Source organism: Periplaneta americana, chromosome 3 (genome assembly GCF_040183065.1).
Source record: "Periplaneta americana isolate PAMFEO1 chromosome 3, P.americana_PAMFEO1_priV1, whole genome shotgun sequence".
Classification (NCBI taxonomy): Eukaryota; Metazoa; Arthropoda; class Insecta; order Blattodea; family Blattidae; genus Periplaneta; species Periplaneta americana.
This window is the reverse complement of record NC_091119.1, coordinates 34,013,012-34,032,895: the sequence shown is the minus strand read 5'-3', so window position 1 is coordinate 34,032,895 and position 19,884 is coordinate 34,013,012. Positions and strand designations below refer to the sequence as shown.

General features: G+C 34.0%; 1 protein-coding gene across 3 annotated transcripts in view; it reads right to left on the bottom strand.

The window, feature by feature from the left end:
• LOC138695911 (uncharacterized) overlaps positions 1-17,992 on the bottom strand; it is a 140,799-nt gene extending 122,807 nt beyond the window's left edge. Inside the window, exon 1 of one of the 3 annotated variants that reach the window (XM_069820271.1) lies at positions 17,572-17,992. Coding sequence is in view for 1 of the 3 variants with exons in the window: in XM_069820270.1 (XP_069676371.1) it covers positions 17,089-17,090 (2 nt within the window). In the remaining 2 variants the exon portion in view is untranslated. Of the gene's footprint in view, positions 1-17,084; positions 17,317-17,571 lie in introns of those variants that run through there. The other 2 variants (XM_069820272.1, XM_069820270.1) reach the window with 2 other exon arrangements.
• Between the last annotated feature and the right edge of the window lie 1,892 nt (positions 17,993-19,884).

Below are 19,884 nucleotides of genomic sequence, written 5' to 3'. Positions count from 1 at the left end.
CCGTCGATATGAAATATAAATCTATGCATGATGAGTATGGCATCATAAATAGAACATTTTAATGTATTTAATTATGTCAAAATTTATTCAAAGCATTTCTGTATGATAGCACATGATAGTTACCTCATCCAGATTGAATTGATATGCGGAAAATGTAATGCTCAAATGACTTTAAAGAAATGCAGTGATAAAGGAGATGGTTTCATAAAAAAATAATGAACAGGGTTTGTGGCTGTAAGGCATACATTCTGGTTCACGCTAAACAAATTAACAATGCTAGAAATTGTTAATTTACGATTTATTGCAAGGCTATACAAATATTGTAAATAAATCACAACAGCTTAATGCTAATCATAATGGCTTATGTCTAGCCATATGGTTACTGGCTGGAAACAATTTATTGAAGAAGTAACAGTTGAATACATTGCGTTATACAGCGACAAAACTGGAGAAACTAGTAAAATTATCGAAATTTTCGAATCAAAATTTGGTAAGAGGAGATACAATCGAGGTGATTTTGTGGAAGGACACTGGGTTTTTGTTGGAGTCGAGAGTGGAAGTAGAATTGGTTGAATTTCTTGAACCTAGACAGACCATAAATTCTGTCTGCTATATTCACACAGTTTTGAAGCCCCGTCATGCATTGCACAAAAAACGCTATGGAAAGAAGATCATTCTGCAACACGATAACGCGTGGCCTCACACTGATCATGTCACCGTGGAGAAAATCAGAACATTTGGGTGGGAAACTCTTCCGCAATCTCCCTACAGTCCCGACTTGGCACCCTCCGACTACCATCTTTTCGGTTCTGTAAAGGAGCAGCTGCAAGACCAACACTACGAGATGCTGAAGGATATCCAGAAAGCAGTGTGTCAGTATCTTTGGGAAGATGAAATGGACTTCTACAGCAAGGGAATTTTCAAACTTACAGAACGGCGAGAAAAATGTGTGTAAAGAAATGGAGACTATGTTGAAAAGTGACAGAAAAGTCTGTAGATTAAGATGATTCACCTCGTTTATCTAAATAAATCAAAATTAAGATTTATAACAATGGGTTGCTCATGACTTTCAATATGACCCTTGTACACACTTCCCTGCTATCTTAGTTCGGTGTATATCAGGGTGTGAATGACTGATATGAATTTTGATACTCCTTTCGCTTTGAAAGAAGCCACCACAATGAGGACATTTCGCCTCCGATCTTTTTTCACTACTATTTGATTTATAAATTACTGAAACAAATTGATTCAGCGACATTCTAACAAGGAAGATAAGAAATAATTATGCTGAACTCGGAGAAGCATATACTAAACAGTATGCAGCTTAGTTACCAGATAAACAAACTGTATAGAAATCAATGGCAATACACAAAGATGTAAATTTAGTCCACAATCACAAACACTCCACAAGCGTAAGAAACTGAACCAGCGCAAGAAGCAGCTCAAGAAGCCACGAGACAACGAGCACTTGACTGACACCCTGGAAACGTACAATGACAAGTACAGTGTAACTGTTATGGAACAGTGATTAATTAATTACATATTTATGTAAAACTTTATAATTAATAGAGTGTATGTAAGGTATCTACTTAATATGATATAATATTTAAAATACGAAATAAAATTAGAAAACGTTATTTAAAAAAAAACACTTCATTACACTAATATCATTGATAAATAACAATTTTAACTTTCAAATGCAGCCATAACAGCAACAAAACACAATGAAAAGCAGTAAATAACACAACTTACAGCAGGTCTTCATAACAACATTGACATAAATCTTCCAAAGTCTTCTATATCTCAATAGAACAATTAACTGCAGAAAATTGCATTTTAATATTATACATGAATGTTTCATCGTATTTATTTTTAGTTTTTATTTGTTAAATTAATTTAACGTCCATTTGCACAATTTCAATGTATCCTATGTTTTTCTTCTGGTTATGAAGGTTAAATGTACAAACTTTGACACATATCGGTCAAAGCGTGTAGATTTGTATAGAGAACATACAAACATACATGCTCACATTCACTTTTATATATTAAGATGGATGATCCTAAATTATAAGCCTCAAGGTCTCAGAAGTCGAGGACGACCAACCAAAAGGATGGAGTGATCAACTATACTTTGGAGGCGGAACAGATCAGTAATGATCTAATCCATGATGATGATGATGATGATGATGATGATGATGATTCCATGAGTGGGACATTTCATCAAAATTTAAAAATTATGAGACAAGGTGGAAATTTTATTGTAGCTATTGCCTGCACTGAATATTTTGGTGGGAAACTGTTTTCCTTATGAAACTTAGCTTCAATATATCATCATCAATTGCTGTTTTGTTTTCATGCGAATTTCGGTCATTTTAAGGTCAATCTTTTCTGAGTTATATAATATAATTTGGAACTTTATACTAAGACGGGCATTATATATATATATATATATATATATATATATATATATATATATATATATATTTAAATACTACAAATTGTATGTTTTTTTCTTTGCATTTCATTTTATAATGTGTTAATGATATATTTCAATGTCTTCTTAGCATACATTATACTTAAAATTAATAATTTTTCTACAAAATAAATTCTGACCAAGTAATGTGAGTGACATAAATACAGTAGATTTTTCATAATTTAAACATATTCTACGTGAATTTTATTCCCACTTACTTATCACCAGAGACCGGAACTTTGGCAGAATGCCTTTTTAAATGTGTTAAATCTATCTTCATTTTGAAAGTAAATCTGTACAAATTATACTTTTGTGATAGAAACGTCACAGTTTTATGTTGGCCTTTTCTGTCTTTTTTAATATAAATGTCAAATTTACAAAATGAATGCTTTTTTTTTGCCTTTATTTGATTATTTATATATTATTTATTAATTTATTATTAAAAATTGCCTACAGGTATATTTTAATTTATTTCTATAACCACTACAATGAAAGTGACTTCACTGAAGATATATTATTGTCTTTCAGTCAGTTCATATTCTTTTTGCAACAATGAGTGCTGCCATGCAAAAAAGTATAACAGTAAGCGTTTTAATTATCGCTTGTGTTTATTTGACAAGACAACAATGAGTGCAGGTCTAATTTTATTTTAACGGTTATTTTTCTATCAGTTTTCATTGCGACATTGTTGTAGCTAGCTAAATATTTCATTTCGCAACATATCAGTACAACCAAACACAAAAATGCACTTTCCAAGGCTACTGGGAAGAAGATTTCTTTGCTTCCAACACTAATTTGCAACATCGAGTCGAAAATCTCAATTTTCATTCGACTTATGTAAAGCTTTTCTTGCTGCCGAAATCCCTTTGTGGAAAGTGCAAAATTGTGGGTCTAGTGCAAGGTTTTTGTAATTGCCTTTTATTGCGTATTTTAGCTATTTATAATGCCTTTTTGCCTGCCTATTTTAGCTATTTATGATGCCTTTTTGCCTGTCTATTTTAATGATTCATAATGCCTAAACTTCTGGTGTCTTCTTATCACTATTATATTGTGATGTCCAATAGAAAAAACCTACCAATTTTGCCAGTTTCTTTATCTCTACTACCATGCAACACACGTCAATGTCACACTGGCACAAAATACATAGAATAACTTTTTTTTTTCATAGTTTGGAGCTGGCATACGGATGCATATAGTATATTTGGTGTTGTCACCTACCATTTCAGTGAAAGCCATTGTTAGAATAGTCTTATGAGCGGGCAGTATAAGCAATCATTGGATGCATTCAAGCGACAGTTTTTAGAAGAGCAATGTTTGACATTATTGTGTATGCATATTGTATGCTTGTCCTTGTCCTGTAATGTGAGTGACACTACATTTAACATTGTTTTTTCATTTTTAATAAATTATGATTTCTCAAGTAACTGTACACCTATTTTCACCCTTTCTACTGGGCAATGAAATACTTTATCAAATGAAAATATACAATTAAAATCAGGAACTGTATAATTAAGAATGTGTGGTGAGAGTTGTTACATTGTAATGTGAGTGACGGTGGAATGATCCAGCTATGTCTTGAATTTATACATGTAATTATCTCTCTTCTTTATGTTACAAGCAACTAAGTATTTGTACTGTCTAATGTAATTGGAGCTTTGCCCTATTATAGATAAATAAATATGATCAGTATCATCTCTGAGTAGCAATATGACACATTTTTAATTTGTAGAAGACCTATAGGCCTATTTTTCCTGAATAAATTTTGTGTCCGATACTTTTCCCTGATATATTCTCATTTTTTGTAGGTTATTTTTACTTCTTTATTTTTCTTTAGTGTCTTTCCTGAATTTTCGAAGTCTTCTTCCTATTTACTCGGTATACTGGTTTTTGCTTAAAGTGCTAATTACCTTTCTCAGCCAGCCTGTCAGTTTGTTTGGTGTGGTGGAATTCACTGACATATTACTGTTTTCCTTAAGCATGTAAAAATGTTTCAAAAAAACTTTGTTTTTTCAAATTTTGATTCTTCTTCCTAATATCAAATACCACGCCTATGGAGTAACGGTTAGCACGTCTAGCCACGAAACCAGGTGGCCCGGGTTCGATTCCCAGTCGGGACAAGTTACCTGGTTGAGGTTTTTTCCGGGGTTTTCCCTCAATCCAATATGAGCAAATGCTGGGTAACTATCAGCGTTGGACCCCGGACTCATTTCACCGGCATTATCACCTTCATCTCATTCAGACGCTAAATAACCAAAGCTGTTGATAAAGAGTCATAAAATAACCTACAAAAATAAAAAAAAATATATAAAATACTTTCTAACAAAAAATACTGAAAAGCTTTCCTGTTTAGCATTGCAAATGGTGGCAAAAAGTGACTGTGCTGCTATCTAGGGGCTTAAAATGTTGATACACTCCTTGTAACATGTGGGTTATGTGAGGAAAAGCGGCAAAATTGTCCTTTGTTAACCTCACAATAGTAGACTGGAACAGCTTACCTGCGGCCATCTTTCAGGGTAGTCCTTTCAAAATCAATACTTAATTAAGGAAAGTTTGAGAAAATTATGCTGAGATTTAATAGTAATGTAGTGCAATGTTAATTATTTAAGTTGTGTCATGTAATTAATTTAAGTTGATATGTAATTAATTAAGATTAATTATATTAATTACTTAAGATAGCATTAGTTGGGTTTAATATAAGTAGGTTTACTTGTAACTTAGGTTTACTTTTGCTTATATAGAATAACCACAAAAAAAAAAAAAAAAAAAAAAAAAACAGGAAATTTGAAATTATTTGTATGCAACATATTTTGTACGCTTGTTTTTCATTCCATGATGAGTCAGTTAACAAATTTCCAACACGAGGTGATTGCTCTCTTCAAGAAAGAACAACCAATGTGGGGATTAACGAAATGTAAAGACATTTTGCCAGAGTTCTTTAGTTCAGTTAAGTAAAAAACAGTTTTCCGATCTTGTGGCTGTACTTAAAAATAAAATATCACCTGTTGCAAAAGTTCGTAAGTATGGATTTGGCATGACCAAACAAATTCATACACCTATCAAACAGGCTATGTTGGACCTTGCTGTTACACCACTAAGAAGATATTTCAGTCAGCGTGAAATTTGCCTAGAACTAAACTTATCAAAGGGTTCAGAGTTTCGCATTATTAAAGAATCGGGGTTGAGGTGCTATAGGAGAACAAAATTCAATGTTCTTACTGAAGCACATCAGGTAGCATGAGAAAGAAATGTGAGTCTTTGATACAAAGTTCTGAAGGACATGATAAGTGGAAACAAATTTGGTTTTCGGATGAAGCGAGTTTCAGTCTTCATGCACATTTGAACCAGCAAAATGATCGCATTTAACATGCTATTCAACTTAAAACAAACATTCAGAGATGATCTGCTAGTGGAAATTGATGAACAACAACCATCACTCATGTGCTACGCTGCGGTCTCCTGGCATGGCAAAACAGACTTGCAGTTTATTGAAGAAGACGCTGCTGGGCAAGAACATCTACCAAGATACAGAAGAAAGAAAAAAACAGTAAACCAGGTTGTGTATAGAGATGAAATGTGCACCCAAATATTCCATGACGTAAACAGTAATGGATCGAGATGAATGGACATAGCAACAGGACAAAGCAAAGGCACATACAGCAAGGGACATTGTGGCATGGCTCATAGCCAATACTCCTGACTTTATGTTGTTGTTGCTTTCTAATGCCAGGCGTTTGACAATAAAGTCATTTGACCTCTTGCACTCCAATATTTTTCAAAGATATTATCATGGTCAGTCACTGAAGCACAGATTTTGAGGTGTTCCGAATCCATTTCTTGGTTTGAGTTGCACAATGGGCAGTTAGGGGACTGATATATTCCAATTCTATGCAGGTGTTTGGCCAAACAATCATGGCCTGTTGCCAATCTAAATGCAGCTACAGACGATTTTCGTGGTAAATCGGGAATTAACTGTGGATTATGATGCAGAGAGTTGCATTTTTCCCCTTGAGATTGTATTATCAAATTTTGTTTGTTGAAGTCTCCTGACTTTATTGAACCTAACGACTGGCTGTCAAAAAATCCAGATCTTAACGTATGGATTTTAGCATTTGGGGTCTACTATTACACCAAGTTCATGTACAGAGGAGAAGAATCACAGACAATGACAGAAGCTTAGAACAATATTCTGCTTGAAACTATCCAGAATGCCATTGCAAGTTGGTTACACCATTTACATCGTTGTGTGACAGCCCATGGGAAGCCTTTTTGAACATTTGAATTGAATATAGCAAAGTGTAACAGTCATATTAAATGAGCTGAAACAAATTTCCTGGTTTTTTTGTAGGACACCCTTTAATAGGCGTTATTTATAGTATAGTCTAGCTTTATTGCTTTTATTTATTTATAGTTAGAATTAATTTTACATTTATTTTATCTATGTTATTTTATTGCTGTAATTACTGTAATTTTATTTTGCTGTAATTATTGTAATTTTATTGCTGCAATTATTGTAATTTATTGCCGTAATTATTATATTTTATATATCCTGGCACTCAGTGTATACCCAACTGCAGTGCTAATAAATACATTCATACATACATATATCATCATCAACTGAAAGATAAATTTAATCTTTATTCCGAAAGTGAGAAAATAGCCATTCTCTCAAAGAATTGGTCTGTGACAAAAATTCAAGAAGAATTTGACGTCACTAATTACATGGCACAAACAGTTAAACATTGGTGGCACAAGAAGGAATTTTGTTACCCCCTGACCCTAAACCTGGAAAAACACTTGATAGTAACACTGCATCATTAGCAAAAATCTATTAAACAATGATGAAAAAACAGAATTACGATGGGGAAAAAAGACATTTCTGTAAAAGAAAGACATGCCTATATAAATATTCAGAAAAAAAAAGTTCTGGCAGATTTTCAGGAAATGTTATCTGGCTCTCATCCGTCACTTCCAATAGGACATTATTTACACTCAGAATAAAAGTGACACAAAGATTTTCATATGTTTTATCTTTAAGACTAAAGATAGTAAACTGCCAGTACTAATGATAAATTTATTAAGTTATTGTGGTGGGTAATTTGCACTTTTGAAGTCCGTAAGAATCTAGTCAAGGGTTACTGCCCGTAAAAGCAAATTTTTTACTTGGTTATTTAATAACATCGTATCAACTACTAAGTTATTTAGCCTCAATGGAATTGATGATAGCAGGATTGTATTTGGCGAGATGAGGCCGAGGATTCGCCACAGATTACCTGACATTCGCTTTACAGTTGGGGAAAACCTCGGAAAAAACCCCAAGTGGTAGTTGAACCCACACCTGAGCATAACCCCGGATCAGCAGACAAATGCGTTACTGCCTGAGCCATGCTGGTAGCTCGTAAATGTAAATAAATATTCTCTTTAGTTCATAAAAATAAGGTAGGGAAAGGTAAGTAAATGATAGAATAAAAAAAAAGGAGGTAAAATATTTTAGAGGAAATAATCAGTATTTGCCTCCTATGCTTTTTGAAGTTTTTTTACCTCGTGCAAAATTATGTTTAATTATGATCCCAATGGAATCCCATGATGAAATTTTACGGTCCGATTCATAAATACCGTTTCTTTAATAATACCTTTAAAAAGTTATAATTAAATAACATTTTAAAAATTTAAAAATAACATAATTTTTAAAAGGATTCAAATTCCCCTCCCCATTTTCGGAAGATTGTTATATATCACAGCCCACTAACAGAGCTTTAAAATGAACCACAGTATTATTAGTTTCAGAAATACTGTAATGCAAATGTTCAATAAAAATTTGGAATTTTCCTTGACTTCTTGTAATGGGTGCCCATGAAGAGTGTTAAATGTGGTGTTTCTGAAGTAAAATGATTGTTTTGGGAATTTACATATCCTGATAAATGCAGCCACACTTTGTCAGTATATATACATTACAATCAGTGTTAAGATATTGTAAATAGTAAAGTCAGTATTAGTGAAAGTGTAAGATAAGTTTTGTAAATAGTAAGGTCAGTGTTGAGAAAGTGTCAGTTAAATAGTGTAAATAGCAATCAGTATTTGTCAAAGTGCCGGTGTCAGTATAATATGGGTAGTGAAAAAAAAAAATGAACAAAGAACAGAGTGCTGAAACTAGTTAAAGTCTAACAGGGTTATTAACCATGTCACAAAGTAGTATACACGACAAGCTCGCTTGGATTGGCTCACCAAGCGAGTACACTTGAGCCATCCTTGTCGAGGGGGTTCTAACCCCATCACAGAAGGCATGTGTCCAACTTGGGACATCATGGCTAACATTCATTCATTCATTCATATAGTACAATGAGAATTGAAGTGTGTTGTGGTTGTGATAAAAGTATTGAAAATTGGTTTATAGTGCCACATCAGCAATGATAAAAGTGTGCAATATTTGTTCAGTGGTTGGTGGATACTCTATATTGACCCAATTTAGCAGCAACAATGTAATCTTACAAGGCACCTTCACATTGTGCTACTCACCATACAAGACTGTACACATCTCCTACCAATTTACCATTTAAGAATATCTAGCAGAAGGTGAAAGACTAAATGCAAAATATTTATCCTAGAAATGGCACAGCTTTCATTACTGAAAATCCTAATTCAGATTGGTACCGGTACTTTACTAGACCTACTTTTAACTTTTTATTTGCCTATTTCCTATTATCACACAATCTTAATTTTTCACTTGAAATGCCTTCAATAATTTTTACAAACCATGTGGTTACCTATCACTTGAAATGCCTTCAATAACTTTTACAAATCATGTGGGTACCTAACTTAGTATGTGTAGGATCTAGAGAAAACAAGCTAAAATCTACTATAAAAATAAAATAATCATAAATACTCTCAATATTTTCAAGTTATTTTCTCACCAATGCCATTCTATTATCTAATATTATTTGAAATATATTAACATTCTATGTATTTTAGTTTAATTCTGCTACACAGTTTATTTCAGTGTTTAATTAATAGTTCATAGTATTTTGTTGTTTAATTTGTAAATAACTTTTGTATACATGTAACTCTCATCTAAATCAAATTGTTGGATTCTTTGTAAATTCATGCATATGTATATACACTTTTTGCTGGTTGAGTGGAAGAGAAGGCCTTACGGCCTTAACTCTGCCAGCTAAAATAAATCATTATTATTATTATTATTATATATGTTTCGTTCATCCTACTTTACCTATGAAATCATTTGTTTCTGTAGGGCTATATGCAGTGCTGTAGTTGTGAAAAAAATTTTAATGGAACTCACCTTACAGTCTATTTCAGAAGACCCCAGATTGCCTCATAAGTAACTTCTTTCATGGCTGTCGCTTCCTACATGCTGTTTCATCTGCCATCTCGCAACCACGATTGTACATAAGGGTGTGGATTGAACGCTTGAAGTGGAGGGCCAACACTGCTTATAAATATCAACCCACTTGCCCGTGAGACTAGAAGAGCATCTCTCTTTTCTGATATTATTTCATCCATTCTGCTGAATGATCTCTTGCACACTGATATTGAAATCAGCAAAGTGTCGATTGTTTTAAAATTTTCAGTTCATGTGTTTCAGTTTTAGTCAATAAATTCACAGAAAGCAGTTATGAATAGTCGCTCTTCTAGCAAACGAAAAATACTGCAGAGTCTGCACACACTTTTATCAATCAGTGATATAAGTCGTCTCAGGAGGCCAGATTTTTGTGTTAACCAAATTCAGGTCATTTACAAGTAAATTCATTTGTTCATTGCTTAGCAAGAAAAAAATTTCAATTGGTGACACTGGAAATTGACTAGCTTGGTGGAGTTTCTTGAGACTGACTTCACCTTTATACAATAGAGTGCATTCTCTGTCCGTCTGCACAGCACTGGACTGCATAGAGAGAAAAAAGATGGACTGCTGACATCTCACTCTATCTTTGTGTTTCAATTTAACGCAAGCCTACCATAAATTGAAATTTGCTCGAATATTGAATCCGACGAAAAACATAAAGGGTACATGGGAAAAACGAACAATGTCACCTTTCCATTAAGGTTGAGATATTGATCTATTTCGGTATATTACTGCTAAATTTATTGGTGTGTCTACTTGAAATGAAGGAAATGATGACTGTATCCGTGATTTTAATTCTCCTTTACCACTTTTGGTAAAAATAACACCAAAGTTTGTAGTAATACAGTGAATTAGATAATGACATCACCCTTAACAGCATTGTGACATTGTTCGTTTTTCCCGTGTACCCTTCAATTGTTTTACCAATAAATATTTAGTTAGAATTAAAAGGTTATTTATACTGGAACAGTGAAGTCATATTAATTTCTAATCAGAAGGGTAAAGTTCAACTAAAAATTTAACCGGAACGAGTTCTGGTCTGTTCTGGCCCAACTACAGCACTGCCTATATGTTGATTAGATAGGTATAGGTATACTTGAGGAACTGGATGGAAGAAGTTTGACCAAATTGCCATTTTTTCATAAAATGTACCACTTCACAGTATGTGCTGCCCTCTACAAGAGTGTTTCCCAACTGGTGGTCTGCAGACCCCTGGGGGTCCATGGCATTATTTACATCTCACAGTCCACACCTGTGGAGTAATGGTCAGCGCGTCTGGCCGCGATACCAGGTGGCCCAGGTTCGAATCCCGGTCGGGGCAAGTTGCCTGATGAGGTTTTTTCCGGGGTTATCCCTCAACCCAATAAGAGCAAATGCTGGGTAACTTTCGGTGCTGGACCCCGGAGTCATTTCACCGGCATTATCACCTTCATATCATTCAGACGCTAAATAACCTAGATGTTGATACAGCGTCGTAAAATAACCCAATAAAATAAAAAATACATCTCACAATTTATAACCCACTCAATTTTGCAAAGAATTGCTGCAAAATAATGCACTCCTGTATGCAAAACTGATGAAGTACGACTATTTCTGAGTGTTATTAAATTTCCATGTGATCAGTTGAATAACTTCTCTTGGTTGTCTATGACAGCCTACTTAGCAGATATTTTTCGTCCTTGAACACACTCAATATGAGTCTTCAAGGTAGTGGTATGAATATTTTTGACGTTGGAGACATGATTGAGGCAGTGATTATAGAAATACGGCTGTGGGCAAGCCAAGCTGAAAGTGGTAGTCTCAGCACCTTCCCAACATAGAAGTCATTTCTGAAGTCCAGTGGCGAATTGCCACAAGAAGTTCAACATGTCATTGTTGAGCATCAGAATGATTTGGCGACTAGCTTCAGAGATTACTTCCCTCCATCAGATTCTGAAAACTCATGGATAAGAAATTCTTTCGAGTATGGTGTGGTACAATTAAATACTTTGTCTGAGGAGGAGCAAGATGAAACTTGTTGATGTTACTTATAAGGACTCGTTTGAAATATTTTTCAAAGAATGTACACTTGATCAGTTTGGGGTGAAGGTATTTTCTGAGTATAAGAAAATAGGTAAAAAGGCATTGAAACATTTAGTTTCATTTTGTAACACATATCTTTGTCAACAAACATTTTCAATACTGTGTTTTTTGAAAAACAAACATAGAAATTACCTCGATGTTGAACCTGATTTAAGGCCAAAAGTAGCAAATATTGAACCAGACGTGGAAAGAATTGTCCAAAACAAAAAGAGGTGTAATTTTTCCCATGACATCTAGATATAGATATTGTACTCGTCAAACTTAGACGATTCCAGCTCAAAAGAAAGAAGTCAAAGAAGTCACATCAACATGCTCTCGATGTCTATGTTATGCAGTTGGCTGCGTCGGATAACTAACTTAATTGCTTTATAACAGCGTTGCCAAACATAGACGGCTTCAGCCCGAGTAAAAAGGTCAGCTTATCTCACCACAAGAGAAAACTACTAATTTCTCTATTAAAAAAAAAAAAAAAACATTGTATACTTGCCTCAGCCCGCGGCTGGGCTCATTCAGAATCATAATGTGACAATGCTGCATAACTAACAAGCATGCACCATATGATTTATTATGTTTTGGGTAAGGCACGAGTCAACAGAGTGGTGTGAGTGAGGTCGTCTAAGCTTGGTGAGAACAATACACTTACTGTATATTGATTACCTGATTGGGTTTTTCCGAGGTTTTCCCCAACCAAAAGGCAAATGCCGAGTAATCTTTTGGCGAATCCTCGGACCTCACCTCATCATTGTAGAAAATTACTACATTGTAAAACTATAAAAATTGTAAAATATTGTAAAAATGTAAATGTAATATTGTACAATTTTGACTTGTTTCACATTTTAAAGCTTCATTGCTCATGTAATATCTATGGAAGATAATAAATAAATGAATGAAATAAATTTAATTGTTGTTAATATTGCTACTGACCTCACAACTACTACTATTACTATGCAGATACCAAAATTTAAAGATGTGCAGTCCGTAGCTTGCCTTAAAAATAAAAAGGGGATTCACATCTCTGAAGTAATTGGGAACTACTACTCCACAAAATGGTCCACAAATCATTTAAAACTATTAATTCTTTGCTGAGTTAAAGACTAGCAGAAAAATTGAGGACCAATTTTGCAAAACTTGCTAACTGAAAAAACTAAATTTCACAGGAGAAACAAAAAACTGTATGAAGACAAATAGCTTATAGGTGCAACCATCACACTTTGACACACTATAATGAAGAGAAATAATTCAATTTTACTAAGATAACTTTAACATCGTGTAGAGGCCTGCTTTATGTTAACGAATCCACCAAAATCTCAATTGCAGTTAGCAAGTTTTGCAAAAACGGTCCTCAATTGCTCTTTTTTCACAGAAGACATAAAGGGGGTCATGTCGACAACAATGAGTGTTTTAATTTATTCTTATTACTGATAAAGCAAAATGGAGGATGAATTATGAAATGTTCTGAAAGAAGGTTTAAAATTAAGAAAAGGCAATGTAAGTTCTATTGGCCAGCTATGGTAAATAAATTCCATCTAAAGCAATGGTGACAACTCAGCTGCTCTTACAAAGCACTGTGTGCGCTCATGAACAAAAAAGAGCAATTTTGGCACTGCAAGCATTGGGATACCGTAATCTGTTCTCACATACTGCTCCTATGCAGCGAAGAGTGCTTGAGCACGAGTTACTCACCAATGATCTAAAGCAGTGGTTCCCAAACATTCTGAAGGCGCAATCCACTTTTGGGCGACACTTCTGTATGTGACCCCCACTACCAAGCTGATGAAGTACTTAACACCATTCGAGAAACATATAAATATAAATTCCTGCAGGCTTAAAGCCAAAAAATATATATGTAGGCTATATATTATTTTACTCAAAATTAGTGGGTATCACCCAAAGAACGACTAAAAAATTAGGAGCAAACTTTCAAAACCTGACATGTCCATTTTCATAAAATGCTACAAATAGCCTATGTGTTTGTGTAATAAACTAAGAGTTTTCTATGGTGAAATTTTATGTGAATCTCCTTAACAAAAAAAAATAAATAACACTTAGGCCTAATAATAATAATAATAATAATAATAATAATAATAATAATAATAATAATAGCCTTTAATATTTCACCACAGAAATATTTTGTTCATTACAGACATGTAAGTTTTTGGCATCTGAAGTGAAGGCCTATTTTCTGAAAAAGGACATGTCAGGTTTTGAAAGTTTGTTCCTCAAATAGAAGAATGTAGTGTAACAATAACACCAAATGTATATCATTTCTAGTATCCTAGTACTTTGCTGATATTTTAAAACACTTAAACACGTTGAACAATAGTTTGCAAGGCCAAGAACAGCCAAGGAAAAAATCAAAGTAGCTATTTTTAAATAAATTTGATTTCTGGTCGCCATCACTTGTGATGCATTCTAGTGTACTAAAGAATTCCTGGAAAATTCAGCTACATATGATATGACAAATAATTACTGAGTTTCTTTCTCCAAACATGCAATTGAGTTTGCTCAATTCTAAACAACAGCCTTTTTTTTTTTTTTTTGTATTTTCCGGAAGACATTCAAAAGAATACTACAGCCACCAATGGATACTAAATCCATTTTAGTTGGTTGCATTCAACTGGCTGAAAAAAAAATTAACGAAAAATTGATTTATATAATCATATCTACAATGGAATGCTGAAGCTAGGTTTTTTCGCAGAGTGTAAATCAGTTTGGATCAAAAGAATGCAAAAAAAAAAAAAAAAAAAAGGTCTTAAAGTTTTGTAACATTTGCAATCTGATAGGGCTATTTATACAAAAGAAGCTTCTCATCTATGACTGTAATCAAAAACAAAGACAAAAAATCTCATTGAACTTGAAAGTGATATTACTATGTGTATGTCATATACAGAGTCCAGATTTGAGAACTACTTTCTGAAAAACAAGCACATTTGCCCTATTAATAAAATTACTTTTTATTTTAGTGTAGTACAACTAAGTACTAAAATTTTATTTTTATGTCAAATGTTGTTTAACTTATGTTTGTAAACACAAAATAAAGTGTATGATCTACCTAGTGTTGCGTTTTCGCAACAGTCTGCATTAACTATTTTTCTGCAAAAATGCAAAGGAATGAATTACAAAATTAACTTTTATTTCATTGCTGTGTATACTAGAAGAATCAAAGGAGCCTGCAACACAATAATTAACTTCCATTTCAGTTTCATGTGGCGGTGCGAAAATTATGAAAACATTCAACAAGAAAAAGTTATGGGCATAAATGGGTTTGTTCGAAGCATTTTTGTTTCATTCTGTAAATCATCTCGCGACCCCCTCAGCTCTTTACACGACTCCCACTGGGAGGTCGCGAACCACAGTTTGGGAACCACTGATCTAACCAAGCTTGTTTTAAGAATGTATCTGTGCCACAACAAAGTGCATTTTCAATTCATTCTGGAAAACTGCAAATAAAATATCTAAGACAATAAATATGCATTTGTCTTCTCCATTGATTCACCTACGATTGTAACTATCAGATCAGATTATGTAACCTTTGTAATGCTGTGTTCATTAAATAACAAAATACGTACGAAGCTTGATATTTATTTTTGTGCTACTTTATTTAGGCCTAATTTAACATTTTCAATGCCGGCATTTTATGCGCTTATGCGGCTAAAAGGATGCACAACAAAATCATGTTCTAAAACAAAAAATTAGCCTTGGAACTCAAAATGCAATGTAATCTTTACAAAATATCAAAGCGCCACAAAGCTAACTTATTTCCTGTACAGACTAGAGTCGAATGTATCATTGTAAAGTTTTTTTAAAACTTAAATGGCACATCCATGCTCCCTTCTGACTTACGTAATAATTAATCATTTATCATGGTCGACAATAAATTATATAAGTATAGGTATGACAGATGAAGGGCTGGTGACAGGTAGGTACCTTGAGGTTAGGTTAAAATAGGTTATGTTGCATCTGATTTCGATGTTATCGGTATAGCCTAGATAATTTAAAATTTAAATTTTAAAGGTATTAATAGATCCTAGTGACGTTCAATATACAAAGTTCACAGTCACTGCTGACATATAGCTTAGATGAATGAAATATTATAATTTAGCTACTATGAAATTTAATTGGTCATTGCTGATTATGTAGGTGAATGAAGAATAGGCCTACTATGAAATTTAAGGTAATTAAAAACCGATTAACTTAGGCATACATTTTATAGTCCACAATAAAATAATATATTCCTAATATTTGCATATGGCTGTTTATTTAATTTAATTATAAACCGATTACATTTTATCGTGTACAATAAAATAATATATTCAAAAGACCTACAGATTTCTACACAAATGTGGCTTATGTAAGTTAAACTATTTTGTTATAAAATCCGAAACTGTATGCTGTTTCCCCTAAACTGTATGCATAATTCAAATTTAAAAAAAAAGGCTAAACTAGCGCTGAGGTAGTTCACTTCGTACTCCGCTTCTACACCTTGCATACAAGAATGTGACAGGTTAGGTTTGATTAGTTTCGGCTTTTGTTATGCCTTCCATATAGATCAACTGCATCTCCAAAAAAAAAAAAATCTCCTTTAAATTAAACGATTTTCACTTTCGAAATCATCGGAACTATCTCAGCGCTAGTTTCACAAAAAAAAAAAAAATCTTACCGAAAGGTGTGGGCGTAAGCTAGATAGCCTAAATTAATATTGGGAAGCCTTAATATTTATTTTATGTGATTTTGTATTCAATTATGTTTTAAACGTTACTAAAATAAATATAATATATAAGTGGTAATTGTTAAAATTAACGAACATCATCGCTTATAACATTAAATTACATTTTACACACTACATTTTCGAAAACCTACGTATTTTCTGATAATATTTCAATAACAAGAAACCATTTTTCGAGGTGTAGTAATTATAGTAGGCCTATTTATGCAGACTTCAATGGGAAAGAAATATTCTATTTATTCATTATCATAATTTTAAATGTTTGCGTATACCAGTATTTATGACTTTCATTTAAAATCAAATTACTTCAGAATTTAAAACATCACGCCAACTGGCAACAATCACAATAAGACTTCGTAAATGCCATGCGTCAATTTGCCGTGTAAAAATATGAAGTTCACAAACGGAATGTTATAACAATATATTGCTTTCAGATTAAATGTTCTTACCTACATGCATTACGAAGAGAAACTCCATGGAATGACACGTTTAGTTATTATGGACCAAACTACTCGACACTTTTTTAATTCGTAAACATTCGAATCAACCAATTAACTAGAAATGCGCACCAATGTCAACAAATGCCTGAAGTCACTTCATAACTGAAATAATCTCCCTCTTTGCCTGTCAATCAAACTAAACCAACATGGCGTGACGGCTATAACTAGTTGCGAACGCTTCTAGGGACAGGTATCTAGAATAGATCGAATGCAATGGTACCCTTCACTCGACCTCAAATGGGTTCTCATTACTCAACTTGCTGTTGGTTCATAATCAGAAGCTATTAACTTCACCTCATCTATTCATTTCATATTTCGAGACTGCTGTAACTCATATATTTTCCAAATGACCTTCATCGAGTGTGATTTGATTAGTTGAAACTAGAACTTTATTAATTGGTGATAAACGCTAATAAATATAAACATTAACACTTACCGATAGATGTCACGACCATCGCTCAACTCTGCCAAACACAAACACAGAACAAAAGAAATACAAATTCCACTATTTCGAAATCCAAACGGTTCAAGGTCTAATACAGCGCCTCTATCCTGCTGCGCCTAAGCAACAAAACAGCAGACGCCTGGAAGGACTACAGGTAGATATTGAATTCGTGTTCAGTAACACAACTTCAGCGGTCAGTGCTTTTCACTAGCTTAGATGTGCAACCTTCCTTACCCGCTATGAGGGAAATGGACTAGTCTAGCGTTGGTCGGAGTAGACTTAGTGCGTGACGGAACATACAAACCGTGCACAGACAGAGAGAGAAAGGAAAGCGTTAAAGTCGAAATTCCCGCATGAAACAGCTTGGGAATAGACCTAAAGGGTTCTCAACTACGATCAAAGCCGAGAGAACGAAAACAAGCCCTGAACCGAGCCAACACGAACCCTGTGATGGCGGAGTGAGGCGGAGAGGAGAGGAATACTTGACGCTTGGCAAATAGCAGTTCCGTTGGCTCTCTCTCTCTCCTCCTCCCCCCGCATTCCCTCCGCCACTCCCAAAGCTTTGGAAGTGGCATTAATACAAATGGTAGAATAGGGGAGGCAAATGGTTGATGAGGGGAGTTTGTCTAGTGCTTATCATGAGTTGAAAGCGGAGTGGTGGGGGCCGGGGAGCAAAACCTGTCAATTCTGTTGAAACAGCTATTATGACGTCACTCTATCAAGAAGTTATTTTTATTCTCCGTGCGAAACTGACATTTCTCCGTTCGTGCCGAGTAAACGGGAACGGGAATTAGTCCCTGCGTATATTTCCAAGCCCAGGCGTGACTCACAATAGTCGGACGCGCCGGACTGAAGAACAACTGCTGACGTCGCGCCCTATTCCTGTAGTACAGGATTTCGGAAGAGGGGAAAGAGGAGAAGAGAGAAAAAAACACAATTGTACTACTTTTAAAAGCTTTCACTGGAATTACATCCTTCACCACAAAAGAGATTAATATTTTATCATGACTGTACTGTATAACGAATCGACGAAGTATAATCCCATTCGCTATAAAATGTAGGTAGTAATGTAACGACTTCTTTTAACATGCGTACTTTCCTAAATGATGTTGTTTGGTAACGATAAGAACAAAGGAACAACGGATCAGAATTTGATTTCAATCAAAGCTTATCTACCACTTGTAACTTCCGGACAGATGCAGAGAGAGAGGTATCTGACTACAAGTAAAAAATAAAACAGGAAACCTTATCATTTCTTACTAACTTAAGTTAACATTTAAGAATATACAGTATTTCACGCTTAAATGAACTGCTGAATATGAATAATGTATATCAATGATGTACAAGAAATTTTATTTTTTTACAAAGTTCTTCACGTCGTAAATTAGAATTTTATTTTTGCATTTATTATCCTTTTAAAATAAAGTTAAAACGTTTCGTATACGTACGTATGTATATTTTTTCTATATATGAGTTGTTATATTAGCCTACATTTATTTTAGGAGTTGTTTAATTTAATTAATTCATTCCAATTAATCCGATTAATAATATATATAAATTGACTGGGAGAATGCCAGCGATTGTCCCCACCGGAAAATCTGGTATTCCCTGCTGGAAAGATATTAAGTTATCCCCTTCAGATGTCTAATGTATAGTTTCCGTATTTTATATACAGTATTATTAATTAAACACGTAACGACTCTTTCTTCTTTTAATATAAGTTGAGTGCGACACTCGGCCAACATTGCTAATTATTACGGACAGTATTTTTATTCACAATTAAAATTTTAATTAACGTTACACCCTGTTATTGTATGTATATGAGTGTGTCTGGCTTGTCTTTTTTGTGTCCGATCCGAAATCGTTAAACTAACAATAATTTTCCATATTAATTTAATTTCTACTGTTTGAAAATGGTTTTCATCTGCCGTTTTAATTGTTCAAGCTTATATTTAGCACACCAATATCGGTTTCCTGTAAATATGTATGTTGTAGGCTATAAGTTATTGTAATGTAGAGAATAAGGCAATGCAATGTAATAAACTAGTAATGAATATTGCAACATAATGGCCTATAATCAATATATATATTATTTAGTGTAAGATGCATGCATGCATGTATGTATGTATGTATGTATGTATGTATGTATGTATCATTTATTTAAATGTATGTACGTGTATGTTTGTGCGAGATCGTGCGTATTTGCTTGCTTTCCGCACAAAACCAATACGCGGTAAGTGTGAAATACCACATTCAGTATTCCCAACGTAGCACACATAAAAATTTCCCTCTTCTTACCGCTTA